Source organism: Kryptolebias marmoratus, linkage group LG22 (genome assembly GCF_001649575.2).
Source record: "Kryptolebias marmoratus isolate JLee-2015 linkage group LG22, ASM164957v2, whole genome shotgun sequence".
NCBI lineage: Eukaryota > Metazoa > Chordata > Actinopteri > Cyprinodontiformes > Rivulidae > Kryptolebias > Kryptolebias marmoratus.
The window spans coordinates 27,912,069-27,926,818 of NC_051451.1; the positions used below are offsets into that span (position 1 = coordinate 27,912,069).

At 40.6% G+C, this 14,750-nt stretch overlaps 1 protein-coding gene and 1 long non-coding RNA gene across 5 annotated transcripts in view; both read right to left on the bottom strand.

Moving 5' to 3' along the window:
- LOC108240631 lies at nt 1–8,991 on the bottom strand. Of its 2 annotated transcripts, XR_005232658.1 has the most exons (3): nt 2,591–8,991; nt 426–459; nt 1–288 (listed from the first exon to the last, which is right to left on the bottom strand). It is a non-coding gene; the product is annotated as an uncharacterized LOC108240631 (long non-coding RNA). The 2 variants fall into 2 exon arrangements; XR_001808781.3 differs by lacking the exon at nt 2,591–8,991 and having other exon boundaries at nt 426–1,534.
- Nucleotides 8,992–9,597: 606 nt separating this feature from the next.
- pik3ap1 (phosphoinositide-3-kinase adaptor protein 1) overlaps nt 9,598–14,750 on the bottom strand; it is a 36,972-nt gene continuing 31,819 nt past the window's right edge. For all 3 annotated transcript variants that reach the window (XM_017424217.3, XM_017424218.3, XM_037973604.1), the window contains 3 exons: nt 13,168–13,238; nt 12,559–12,659; nt 9,598–10,222 (listed from right to left, as the gene is read on the bottom strand). In XM_017424217.3, the coding sequence (XP_017279706.1) occupies nt 10,108–10,222; nt 12,559–12,659; nt 13,168–13,238 (287 nt within the window). In that variant the 3' untranslated portion in view covers nt 9,598–10,107. The remainder of the gene's footprint in view (nt 10,223–12,558; nt 12,660–13,167; nt 13,239–14,750) is intronic.

Genomic DNA, 14,750 nt, shown 5'->3' on the forward strand with positions numbered 1-14,750 from the left:
TTTTGTTGTTGTTGTTGTTCAAGTAATTTATGTTAACTGTATTGGCCTGAAATCCACGAGGACCAAACATTGGTTAAGCTGATGCTAAATTGTAATATGCTAACTGTGGACTCAGTGTAATTGTAATATGCTAACTGTGGACTCAGTGTATGTTTCTGTTGGAAAATCAATAAAGTTCAAGTCATAAAAAAAAGAATGGATGCAGCTGACCTGGGGAGGGAATCATCTCCGGAGAGCCTTTCATGGTTTTTAACGGCGTGATCCTGACGGCGCTCACAGCTCGAGGTTCTGATTTAACACAAGAAGACAAAGAAGAGTTCACATAACAGAGTAAAACTTATTTATGTCCCTTTAATCCTGAACAAACACACAACGACTCAGTTAATCTCATAAGAAACGTAAAGAACTGCAGGATTGGGACTTACTGGGCGACGATGTGCTGCCCTCTGCTGGAGAGCCCTGCAGGAGGAGCACAGAAACATCTGGATTTCAGACACATCAGGACTGAATGATGGAAAAACAGCTCAGAGAAATCAGCTCCAGGCAGCAGCTGCACATAAATGCTAAAATTATCTTAAAAAAAGGAGCATAACAGCGTAATTATTGATGTTTTTCATTCTGAAACCCAAATCAGGGAGAAGATTCGTACTGTTTCCTGGGTTTGACTTCACTGAACTCGGGACAATTCCTGTTTTATTCATTTAATTTTATTTCCCTACATTCATTCATGGATATCTGGCCTGAATGCCACTCTGTGACTTCCTGTTGACACTCAGCTACAAAACAAGCCAAGTTTCAGCTACGATTTCTGTCCCTTCAGTTCCTGGAAACATTCAGAGCGACAACAGACGTTTGTTTTTATGAACTTGTTACTGAAACAAGTCACAGAGAAGAACTGGTCCAGTTCTGCAGTCAAACCTGCATGCGTTCCCCTTTAAGGACCAGAGAATAGCGGTTCTGGGCAGAACAGCCGAATGCTAATGTGAGCTGCATTAATGCAGCACCAAGGCCACCAGACAGGAGCGGAGAAACAATCCCGGCTTCTGCTCGGCCCGTCAAGCTGATTTAAGAGACGTTTTCTTTTACAACACTGAGAAACCGGACCACACACACACACACACACACACACACACACACACACACACAAACACACAAACACCAGCAGTTAAAGCTTATTTATAAATTAAAACCGTTTATTTTAAGGTTTTTCTGTTTGTGAATCCTGTTCCAACATTAAAACGGTTTTTATCCAACTCATTCAGCTGCTGTGACTTTTGGTTTTTGTAGCTTTTAAACTTTTATAAATATTTAACTTTTAATTATTTATAAATATTTTTCCCTATAGAAATACAAACAGATCTCTTCAGTTTCTTCAGAAACATGGTTCTCTCTGAAAACCTGCGTCAGCTCCCGGATCTGTTTTTATCTTCTTCTGCTTCTTAGTGTTTTTAGCCAACCTGTTGCTACTTTTAGCTTCTTCTTCTTTCAGCTGTTCTCTTTTCAGGGGTCTCCTCCATTGAACTCTGTCTTCTGTGTCCTCTGTCCTCACTCCATGTCCTCTATAACTGCAAGCTACTTTTAGCTTCTAGTTAGCCATTAGTCTTTAGCTAACCTTTTGCTATATTTAGCTTCTAGCTAGTTTATTACTACTTTAGCTTCTAGTTAGCGATTTGCTCTTTTAGCTACCATTCTGCTACTTTTAGCTTCTAGTTAGCTACTAGTTTTTAGCTAACCCTTACTACTTTTAGCTTTTTGCTATTTTATTTTTTTTGCTCATTTTTTGCTCCTTTTAGCAGTTAGCTAGTGTTTTGCTAATCTTGTCTATCAGCTAGGATTTAGCTTCTTTTAACTTTTAGCTTGTGTTCTGCTTTGTTTAGCTCTAACAACTCAGTTTCGGCTTCTTCTCCGAGTTTCAGCAGCCTTTTCAGCTCTCGGCGTTCAGCCTGTATTTTAGCAGTGACTGCAGTTCCTCTGGTTCCGCACCGTGTTCTGTTTGTGTGGAACCGAGTCCGTTCACTGAAGCCGTAAACATGCCGAGCTGCAGAACAAGCCGAGGGCCGGCGTTCCAGCTGGAACGCTGCGCTGACGGGATGAGGGGAAAATGGGAGCGATTCCAAACAAGACTCAGGGGGACAGAAAGGAGAAACCTTCAGCCTCCATTCTGAGGCGTCCCTGAGCTTCAGAAGACGTGTATTTATTCTTCCTCGCTCTCATAAAATTAACCGACTTCCTGCCTCCCAGCAGCCCGGAGAGGCGATGAATCCATTAATCGTCATTCCTCCGCTGTGGCCTGACATGAACCCCGACAGGCTAGCCGGGATCAGGTTTGATCTGCTCCCAAACGTTAGATAAAAACATGATGCCAGGTTGTATTTGCTGCGTAAACACATGGGAGCAGGGATCACACAGGCCTTTTTAGGAAGAGACGGAGCAGAAAACATCCATCAATCAGGAGAAGAAGACTGGATCTGCCGAAGAGCCCATAAAGCTGCTGAACGTCGAACTCAGGAAGCTGCTGGAGACTCCGGACTGTAATCAAACTGTTCAGTTGTGAGAAAAAACAAACGTTTGGGAGCTTAATAAACACTACCTGAAGTGAGTGAAAACCTTCCTCAGCTTCTGCTGCTGCCTCTGAACCGCCAGCAGATTTATGAACCTCCTACAGAACATCTAACAGACAGAACGCACAGTCATTACCTGCTGGATGATCGAACGTTCTCAGTCGGAAAACATCCGGTCCCTCTGGACGCCTGTGAGGGTTTTGACTGAGCTCTGAGGGTCTGGTCTGGTCCACACGGCACCGACCTTGACCCCTCACTATTTAGGGCTCTGTTTGTGACTGCAGGCGGGTCCAGAAGGACCTGTCACCACATGCCACCTGGGAATGTAGCACCTACTCAACAACTCGTATAAAATCCTCCTCACCTTGAAGAGAGGATCAGCTGAAGGAGAATAATTCACTTCTCATCCAGGAGGTTTAACTGCGCAACAACATGTTAATGTATGATTACATCGTCATGTGATCAGTCAGACTCTCAGCGACTACCACACCAAATTTTATCACAATATCTGTAAAAACAATTGAATTATAGCCATTTCTGTGTTTGCTAAATTAATTAGCTGCTGCAACCATCTTGAATTGCTTTGACTCCAGAGGTTAATTAGATGTAATTGTAAATTCAATGATCACTTTCTGAGTTACTTTTTAAAACCCATTCACTGGTTCATGAGATATTTTGCTAACAGACCAACAAGACTGACTCCAATAGTTAAAGGGATAGTTTGGTTATTTTTAAGTGATGTTCTGTCAAATAGTTATAAATAGTTAGTACCTCATCAGACATGACATCAGTCCCAGAGCATGGAGGAAAAGGCAACTTTATACAGGCTAGGCTAACGGTTAGCATAACAAAAGCCCATTTTATGATATTTTTCAGGTTAATAAAATAACTCCTTCAATTTTCATCATAAGATTATCTCAGTTTATAAATCTGGCATGAAAGGCAGAACTGAGTATATAACTGAGCTACATCCGGTTGTTTTTGAGCTGATTCCGGTCATTTTTGAGCTGCCTCCAATTTTGCTCAAGCTGCTTCAGGTTTTCTATCTTCATCTGGTTCAGTTAGACATGCTTCTGTTTTATGATTTTGTTTGTTTGTTTTTAGTTGTTTCCCTTTTTTTTTTTTAGCTGCTTCCAGTTCTTTTTAAGCTGATTCCAGGTCTTTTGAGCAGCCTCCGGTAGTTTTTTGAGCTGCTTCCGGTAGTTTTTTGAGCTGCCTCTTGTACTTTTTTGAGCTGCTTCCGGTACGTTTTTTGAGCTGTCTCCTGTACATTTTTGAGCTGCCTCTGGTACTTTTTTGAGCTGTCTCCGGTAGTTCTTTGAGTTGCCTTCGGTACTTTTTTGAGCTGTCTCCGGTACTTTTTTGAGCTGCCTCCGGTACTTTTTGAGCTGATTCCGGTTCTTTTTGAGCTGTCTCCAAATTTGTTCAAGCTTCTTCAGGTTTTTTATCTTCATCTGATTCAGGGCTGTTTCTGTTTTATGCTTCTGTTTGTTAGTTTAGTTGTTTCCGGTTCTTTTTAGGCTGTTTTCAATTTAGTTTGGCTCCCTCTGTTTCTGCTTGTTCTGTTTGAGCCGCCTCAATTTATTTTTATGTATTTATTGACTTTTAGCTGTTCTGGATTTTGTAGCTGCATCAGTTTTTTTTTCCAGCTGCCTCCGGTTCTTTTGGTTCCTGTATTTGGTTTTTGAAACAGACAGCTGGAGACTCTCTGGAGTCCCGAGGCGCGCTCGTTTCACATGAGGACCCCTTCAAAGCACTTAAAATTACCGGATTATCGCATCACTGTTTGGATTCACATTTAGCTTCCATGTGCTTGGACTCAATTACCGAGCGGTCCTGACAGGCGCTCAGAGTTATATTAGGGAACTCGCTCAGATCCTCCGATCCTCGTTGGAGTCAGAACATCCAGCAGAGAGGAGGAAATGCTTTCTGCTGCTTCTCATACAACAGACTGACTCGCTGCTCAACTAAAGACCTGTTTCCAAACCAGCTGAGCTCCTTAAACAGACAAGAAAAAAACTAAAATGTATTTTTAACCTGTTTACTGTATCTCAGCGGTCAGCGCAGTGAACTCCCTGAAACACCACCATGTTTATTAAATTGTTTGTCCTCCTTTTTTTAAACCTCTTGACTCTTGGAGCTCAGCCTGGAGCTCTTGGTGTGAGGCTGCATCACCTCGTTATGAACCGTCAGCTGCCAGCCTTCTTCTCACTCTGCCTCGAAAAGTCCAGCAGACGTGTTATCAGCAGCCCGGTCCTCACGCTTTTATAACAGTTTCATCCAGGCGGCCATTTTCAGCCCTGATCAGGTTAATCTCCTCACTTCAGCGAAGAGTTTTGTGTCTGAAGGATCTGGTCCTGGTCCCATGAAGGATCTGGTCGTGGTCCCATGAAGGATCTGGTCCTGGTCACATGAAGGATCTGGTCGTGGTCCTGGTCTCATGAAGGATCTGGTCCTGGTCTCATGAAGGATCTGGTCCTGGTCTCATTTAGGATCTGGTTATGGTGTCATGGAGGATCTGGTCCTGGTCTCATGAAGGATCTGGTCCTGGTCTCATTTAGGAACTATTTGGCTTATTATACAAAGATTTTGTGCGATCTGTTAGGAGTCGTTGGTGGTGGTGTGTGTGTGTGTGTGTGTGTAGGTGGGTGTTTGTTTGTTAGCAAATGATCTCATGAACCATGATCAAGATGGCCGCCAAAGCTACTCAGCTGTGTGGTAGTAGCTGAGCATCATTCACAACACGAAGTATAAATACTGAAACTTAAGACCAACCAACAACTCCATACGTCCCATAACTACAATAAAACTGAAAATACTTTGAATATAAATAATTAAAAAACTTTGAGAAGCCAACTCCAAACATGACCTGGGTTGGCAACACAATTTTATTTAGAAATTCTCCACCTCAAAAACTTTAAAATGCTTCAAAGTTTGTTGAGATTTGGTGATTCATCTCCTGCCAACAAGCTGGTTTTGTTTATGAGAGGTTTGAAAAGTTGATTTTTATCGGCCTGGAGGGATGCCATCAGGAGTTCCAGTCTTATTATATGAAGGGATTTCCCAACACTACAGCAGAGAAAAACTGGTCAATCTCCAAAGAAATGAAAAGGATTATTTCTGAAGACCTGGTAGATTATTTGCTCTTTTAGGGACTGGGATCAGTAGATGGGTTTTAAGAACTCACATCTCAAATACGGCAAAAATCTATATTTTCACAGTTTTTGTCACACATGTTGAGTAAAACTAATGATTCCATTTATTTTAAATGCATTTAAAGACTTTGGAAGCGTTTCCACGCAGCTGAAGTTCGGCTCTGTGTTGAACTTACATACATTTCCTTTTAGGCTGCAGTTGTTTGAAATAAACCTCCAGCAGCTCCGGCTCAGGAATGTGTAGAATCCCCGGCTGCTGTCCAACATGGAGGCTGTTTATGGAAGCGAGTCGGGGGGGGTCGGCTCCTCTCCGTTAGGAGGGATCAAACCTTGGCCCGTTCCAACCATGTTAGGAGCTGTTTGGTGGGATCCGAGCACACAGACGGTCAGCTTCTCCTCTCTCTGCCGTTTGTTGACAAAGCAGAAGTCAAACGGTGTTACGTAACGAGGCGCTGCAGCCGGATCTGAACCGTCCTTCAGCCTCTCAGTGATTAACTGGCTTTGTTCGGGTTAGATCCATCGATCAAATATTAAAGAACAATAAAAATGGACTCAAAACGTAAGAAACCAAATGTCACATCGATGGTTAATGTGTCCTTGGCCAGATGTTGACTACCTGCTGTTTGTTTACTCCTGAGAACAGGTCAGGAAGTAAACCTACTGATTTAACCCTCCTGATTGGGTCAAAATGACGAAAAATATATGAAATTCTGGTCATTTTGACCCAAAGGCAGCAGGAAGGTTGAAGCAGTTTGGTCTGATTTTTCTTCTTCTGTTTTCTTATTTGTTCAGCAGCAGATTAACTCTTATAATCCCACCTAAACGTCTCCCAGATTATTCACTTGTCTGATCCCAACATATTTGTTTACCTACACCATCCTGATGTAAGTTTGATTCAGTCCAGCCCTTTGTTTACATTGAGTGTGGACCCGCATTTCAACCTTTGATATGTTTCATATCAATCCTTGCAATGAGCACCTTTAAGTTTATTTTAATGTTTAGTTTCAAGTTTCTGTATTTGAACCTAAATGTTTAAAGTGTTTATAGAAGATGACTCTCAGCTACTACCACAACTTTTAGTTTTTGAAGCAGCGATAGATTTAGAGCCGGAGAAACTGTTTTGTTTGACCAAATTTAATTTGTATTTATTTTTGGTTTGTTTTTATGCTCTCTGATCTTTGTTCTTATTTTCCTAATATTTTACGTTCTGCTACCTGCAGTTGGTTTTTAATGTGCTGCATAAATAAATGTGATTTGATTGTTTTCGCAGTAAATATGGAGATAAATGTTTATGTCCGTGTCGCTCAGCTCTGCTCAGAAAAGCTGCCTGTTGATGACATCGAACACGTGGAGGGGAGAGCGGCGCCGTCAGAGGCTTCCGGTGAAATCCATCAGCGGAACGTGAATCCATGTTTACCTGCAGCTCCGACGGACAGGTGGAGCGGGGTGGAGGTGGAGGTGGAGGTGGGGGGTCTTTGTGACATAAACCTTGAAAGAGCAACACCTCAGCCAACAGGAAGTGATGGAAGAGCAAACAACGGGCAGGAAGTGTGCGTGTTGCTAAGCACCTGGAGTGAAAACAGAAACCTGGTGTCGGCCTGAAGCGTGGGGTCTGACCCGAAGCAGCAAGAACCCAACAGAACCTGAGCAGGCAGAACGCCGGTCTCCGCGGAGACAGAACGCTGAAAAAACCTAACACCAAGTGGAACCACCAGGGAGCCCTCGTCTCAGTGTCTGTTAGCAAAATATCACAATGAAAATCCTTTTATGAAAAACTGTTTAAACGTCTACAACTGACTGACGTTTGGTGTCGACCAATTCAAGATGGCCGCCACAGCCAACTGACATTAAAACTAGAAGCAGTCAGAGAGTCAAAGCTCCACCAAGAACAGCTTCAATAACATAATAAAATCTGGATTATAATCTGGATTAACATGAAAATGGCAGACAGACAGGCAGGTAAAACAGAAATATCTGCGACTCGGTGAGTTTCACAGATACTGAGCTAACACTCGGTGTGGTAGTAGTTGAGAGTCATTCTGAGCACAGAATGATTTCTCTTATTATGGGATGTTCTTAGTTTGAAGCGCTGCCACAAACAGCGGCGGGCGACAAGCATTCCTTTAAGGAATGAGAAGCCTTCCAGCAGTGAAACGTGACTCTAAAGGAGCTTCATCAAATATTAAGTGAGGTGCTGGTTTCAACCCGACCGGCCCGGATCCTGGACCCGGACCCAAGCTGCTGGCTGGAACAGAACAGAACTTCCTGTGGTTCCGGATCTAATCTTTCACTCAGCAGAACTCAGCTTCCTGCAGTGCTGAGGAGGACTCTCAGCTACTACCACCATCTTGGCTCAGGATCTGTAAAACAGAACCATGTTCTCTGTCTCAAGGAGAACTGCTGGAGTCAACATAAGAAACTAAACTGAGAGGACTTTGAGACCCGTTCTGCTCGACGTTATTCTGACAGAAAATTTGACACAAATATTTTTGAACATGTTCAAAACTCACTGAGGAAACTGAGAACTCCCACAAACATTTGGAGACAGATTGGAAACTGATTGGAGACAGTTTGGAGACCAATTGGAGACAGTTTGGAGACCGATTGGAGACAGATTGTTGATTAGTCTCCAGCGGTTCGTCTTCTCTTTGCTGCCGTCTCAAACCTCCTGCTGCACCAGAAGTGCTAAAGCTAGCTGCTGCTGCTGCTGTTTGTTTGTACAGATAACCTCAGAGCTGAAGGTAAAAAAAACGTTTCATGTAAAGACTTCAGAGATTGGAGTTGTTTCCACTTTGGTCGGACTAGCCGTTAGCTCATCAGTCCTGTCAGAATTTAACTCACTGACATCTACAACAGGTAAGATACTGTTTACAACAGAAGCTCTAAAACTGCCCTGAAGCCAATAATTTAGTTTTTGTTCAGGTCAAAGGTTAAAACCTGCAGCAGGCGCTCACGTGCTGCCAGGTAAACATTCATGTCCTCCTTGAGTCAACATTATTCCTGCTGTCTCCAAAATGTCCAAACATGTTGTCTCCTCCTGCCGCAGAGTGGGAATCCCATCAGAACCCGGGACCGACCCGACTCTTCAGGACACATGTCCTCAGAACGGACCGGTCCCTGCTGCAGCAGAACTGACACCGGTCCATGAAGCCTCCGAGTCAAACCGCAGAGACTCGATGCTTCTGAACTGAAATAAAAACTAAACAGCTGAAGTTCCGCAGCGGTTAGCGGCTGAATATCAGCTGGTAGCAGCTTCAGGAGAGGACGGAAGTCAGATGAAAACATGAACTCCTACCTGTCTGTGTCGGTGATCCAGCTTTGGGCTCTCAGCTGATCTCACCGAGCTGTGAAGAACCGGATCATGTGGACCTGCTGCTGCTGCTGCTGCTGCTGCTGCTGTTCTCCACCGGCGGCTGCGGAGACGCTGCAGCAGCTCCCCAGTACGGCAGGCCGGTGGGACATATAATTATACCACACCCTGAGAAACCACCTGAAACCCCAGATGGAAGGCTGGTCATACATTTATTCATAGTACTCACTAGAAAAAAACAGAAAAACATTAAATATAGCAAGCCGCTGTAACATAATATTAGCACACTCCACTGCCAAAACCTGAAACTCTGGTTTATGGAAGGCTGTTCTTACATTTATTAATACAACACAAAAAATAAAATAAACTGTTATGGCAGGCTATTGTATCATATAATCATAGCACAATCTGACGAACCGAGATGATGATGTTGATTTTCAGGTCTAAAAAGGAGATAAACTGAAGTCCTGCCTGAAGACAATAATGTACAAAGTAAACAAAATAAAATTAAAATAAAAGGACCAACAGTTTCAGTTTACAGCAGAAATGAGAGAAAACAGCAGAAATATAAAACGTTTATTTTTCTTTTATTTGAGGATTTGTTGAAATGCTGAAAGAAGATGTTTAACAGGTTAATGGGCAAATAAATAAAGTCAGTTAATTTTTTATTTTTCATAAATTTCTAATATTTTTTTCTCTTTTATTTGGTGTTTTATGAATCTAAAGCACAACAAGTAAAATCCGGGATTCTATAAGAATAAAAAAACAAAAAAACAAACAACATTTAAATTTGAAAGAAAATAATTATAAACTATCTGACAGAAAAAGAAGTTTACAGAAAGACGTTTTGACCTGATGATGATAATGATAATAATAATAATAATTATTATTATTACTATTATTTGTTCTTAAATCTTTCAGGAGAAACAAACAGATTGGATCCAAACTTCAGGATTCGCTGCAACAGAAAAACGAAGCGATAAAAAACAAAGTTTTCCTCCAGCTGACGATAAACGTCTGTTTACAGTTCAAGAAGCTTCGGCGCGGCGACAGAGGGGCGGAGAACGTTTTAGGCGGGTTGTCACCGCAGGCGGCGCGGTGGCGGAGGGGCGGAGTCTGTCTGTCGGTGGGAGGGTCTCAGAGGAAGCGCTCGAGTCGGGCAGGAAATGTAGCGCTCATGTATCACCTCCGGAACCCTGCAGGAAACACGAGACGTTACTCTCAGAGGACTGTTGATGTTTCGGGTTCCGAGTTATTGAACCGATTTTACTGATTTCACCAAAAAATGCTGAACTCAGAGTTTGACGACATCACTCTGTTAAATTATCTAAAACTTTGAAATCTTTTGTAAAGAACCTTTATTTACTCCCACAACTTTGTTCGGTACGAAAACAAATTTGACATCAAAACATTGATATTGTTGTCTTCGTTCCACCGGCATCTCTTCCTGTTGGTAGAAATAAAAGTTTCTCGTTGTTTTGAGACATTTTCTGCTCAAAAAACTGAACCTAAAGAGTAGAAGTATAATACTATATTATATATATATTTATGTATATATATTATTAAATTACTGTACAGTAAATTTTTTACAGTATGGTAATGTGTTTACTGCATGTGTAAAAATATTACAGTGCTGTATGGTGAATGTATTACTTTAACATTTAGTAAATATATTACCGTACGGTAAATATTACCATACAATAATATTTTTACCATTCGGTAATATTTTTACATGTACGGTAATATTTTTACATGTACAGTAAAAATATTACCGTACGGTACAGTAAATGTATTACTTTAAATACACAGTAAGTATATTACTGTACTGTGATATATTTACCGTACGGTAATATATTTACCAAACGTTAAAGTAATACATTTACCGTACAGTACGGGAAGATTTTTACATATGCAGTAAAAATATTAGCGTACGGTAAAAGTATTACAGTACGGTACAGTAACATCCGTTCCCGTTCTGCAGTTTTTGTGTTTATTTTAATCACAAAGACAAACTCCTTGTGACGTTTCTGTAGAAATTAAATGTCATCATGCCGTTTCACCATCGAGATAAGATCTCATTTCGTAAGAATTAAAGCTCAAAGCGCCGCGTTCGGCTCATCTGATCATCTTCGTCCTTTTCCTGCTTTTCTTACAACGATTTAAACACGAGGAGGATTTTTGTGAGAAACATTTGTTGGAAAGACGTAATAAAAGATAATTTGTTTACATTGTTTACCTTTAATTAAAATCATTTTTCCTAAATGTTTAACCTTCTTTCCTAAATAAAGTTTAACTTGAGACACAAAATTTACAGCAGAGACATTTTTACTTCTTTATACATTTAAAACAGTTTGTTGCTCTGTGAAATAAAGTGAAGAAAAATATTTTTTATAAACAAGAAAATCCAACTTTCTTGTTTTAAAATCCTGTTTAAACCCTCATATCTGACACAAATTAAATAAATAAAGCTTTAAGTTTTAAACCTTAGCAGCTCCTTTAAAATCCAAACACTTCCTAAAATTTCCAGTAAAAATTATTATTTATTGATCATTTTTTAAACAAATTTTAAAACTACTTCAGTCTTAAATATTCATATAAAAGATTAATTGAGAGTTTTTAACACTTTAAAGGCTGGCCTTTTTGCTTTTTTAGTCAAACAAAAATACCAAAATAATTTCCATAAAAATCATTTTCAAGAACATTTGTTTATTATTATTATTATTATTATTCGGCTCTGAGATGGGTCAGGGTTTGGCAGAAACAGATTTTGTTATTTTTTTTTCTACAATATTAAATGAAAAACCTTGAGGTCCCAAAGACAAACACTGTAGTAAAAATATTATAAGTTAATATTTTTACACTTTAAATGAATCATCCTTTTAAACTACTTTAGTCTAAAATTTTCACAAAGGTTGATTATTTTGGTGGATTGTTAATTATCTGTTAAATCTCGAGCAAACAGATGCAGAGAAATTGACCTTTAATGGCTGCAGATTAAAAAGAACCCTGAGCTGAAAGTACAGAAAGTATTTATACTTCATACTACGAGCAGTAAAAATACTTCCCACAGGCAGCCATCTTGTGCTGTTGCACGTCGCAGGACCTGCGGTAAACTAAGAAAAGTGCCATTTCTTTGTGTTGATTTAAATATGAAAGTTATACAAATTTAGGTTATTTTCGATCTAAGTGAGAAGGAGGAGCTGAAGAGCCCCACATGGCCCCAGAGCCGCAGGTTGAAAACCACAGCGGCCTTTTTTCTAATCCTGACAGGAAGCAAAAAGCTTCAGCGTTTAGAGAAGCGACCTCCGATCAGACCACAGCTCAGCTTTCGCTTCGAGTCTTCTCAGAACCGAGTCCGGAGGATATTTTTAGGCTCTCGGAGCGTTTTCGTCCCCGCCCGTCCCACTTTCTCACGCTTCCTCCTCAGCTCGCAGCTGTGCGCTCACTGACGGGCGACGGCTTCCTCTTTACTCGCTCTGACGCTTTCTGACTCGAGGCGCCGGGGAAACCGTGAGCCGGCGCTCGGACCCACCTTTCAGGGATCCGGGGAGGAATCCTGGGAGGAGGAACCAGGGGAGCGGCGTCGGACGGCCGAGGAGGTCGTGGGGGAGGAGGGAGACTCTCCACCACATCCTGTATAAAAAAGAAAAGGGTCATTTTAAAGTTTCAAAATAAAAGCAGAAAATAAAACTCCACTCACACCTGAACCAGGTTTAACCCACCAGATTTATCTCCTGCTGCTGAAAGTGTTGGTTTGTTCGTTTGTTAGCAAAATATCTCTTGAACCACTGGATGGATTTTAATGAAGCTTTCATTAGATGAACACTTACGACTGATTAATGTCTGGAGTCAAACTGATTCAAGATGGCTGACACAGCCAACACAAAAATGGCTACAACTCAGTCAGTTTTACAGATGTTTAACTAAGATTTGGTGGAGTAGTAGCTGAGAGTCATCCGAAACAGATCTCCTGATCTTGTGTGAAATCATGCATAATGCTGTTTTAAAGATTTAACAAATCGGTTCCAACTCATCACTTCTAAACACAAGATGACCTCAGCTCAGCACTGCTATGGAAGGTGGCGGGCGATATGCATTCATTAATTCTTTAATCCAGGAACTGAAACCATCTCGGACTCACCTCGAACTCGGGTTCGGTCCCGCTGCTGCAGCTGTACGAGCTGTGGACGCTCAGCCGGTTGCTCTCAGTGCCTGGTGACGAGAAACCAAGCAGAAAAAGGGTTGATAAAAACATAAAACCATACATGAAACCATAGGATTTAATAAATAAAATCGTACGGTTTTAATAAATAAAACCATAGGATCTACAAAATAAAACCATAGGATTTCATAAATAAAACTATAGGATTTAATAAATAAAACCATAGGATTTATTAAATACAACCGTATGGTTTAATACATAAAACATTAGGATCTAAAAAATAAAACCACAAGTTTTAATAAATAAAACCGTACGGTTTAATAAATGAAGCCATAGGATTCAATAAATAAAACTATAGGATTTCATAAATAAAACCACAGGTTTTAATAAATAAAACCGTACTGTTTCCAGTTTGAGGCGCTGGAGGTGAACGATTGCTCAAGTCTGAAGTTTTTTCCACCAACATGTCTGCAGGAGACGATAAACAACGGATGAACATGAAGTTTTTTTACTGTTTCTGACAGAACGACATTTGATCTGTAGGCGTCTGTGAGCCACATTTAAAAGAATATTTATAGCTTAGTACAGGTTCATTAAAAATAAATGTACTTTCTGTTTTGTGGAGGAAACACTTTACATTCAACCCTTTAGTTTAATTTCCTCTCAGTTTTTTTTATTCTGTTTTCATGTTTTTTATTTCCTTTGTACCATTTTAACTTCAAATATCAAAAAGCTTGACTGAGAAAAGAGCGCTGACTTTTGTAATTTACTTTTCAGAATATTTAACTTTATTTAAATTAAATTTCCCACAGAAATATTTCAAGATCTTCACTTCCTTCAGAAACATTGTTCTCTTTGAAAACTTGTGATTTTTTTCAGCATTTAGTTATCATTTACTAATTTTAGCCTTTAGCTACTGTTCTGCTTCTTTTAGCTACAGTTTAGATAATTTAAGCTTCAGGATGTTTTACAGCTTTTATTTTTAGCATGTTTTGATCATTTTAGTAACTGTTCTACCACTTTTAGCTTTTAGTGCCCTTTTCCACTTGTAGGTATTGTTTTGTCAGCTGACAATTTGTTTTACTAATTTTAGCTACTGTCCTGCTGCTTTTAGCTTGTGTTCGGCTCGTTTTAACATTTGTTTTGCTAATTTTAGCTTCTGTTCAGCTTGTTTAAACTGTAACAGAGGTTTTAACAGCTGAAAGAGTTCGGCAGGCTTCATGTTTCACTTTCTGAACAACCACAGGAAGTTCGCTCGTTGTTTTTTTGTCTGAATAATCGAACGTCTCTGATCTGGAAGCGTCACACGAGCGAACGATAAGGACCGCAGACACGAGCTGCTGGAGGCGTCTTATCTTTACGATGTTTTCTGCTTGTCTGTTAGTAAAATATCTGGTGAACCACTGAAGGAATTTAAATGAGCCCTGAAGAAAGAAATCATTGGGTCTGCAACTGAGTAAGTGTTGGAGTCAACTCCTCCTCCTCCTCCTCCTCTTCCCTCCCTCCCTCCTCCTCCTCCTCCTCTCCCTCCTTCCTCTTCCTCCTCCTCCTCCTCCTCCTCC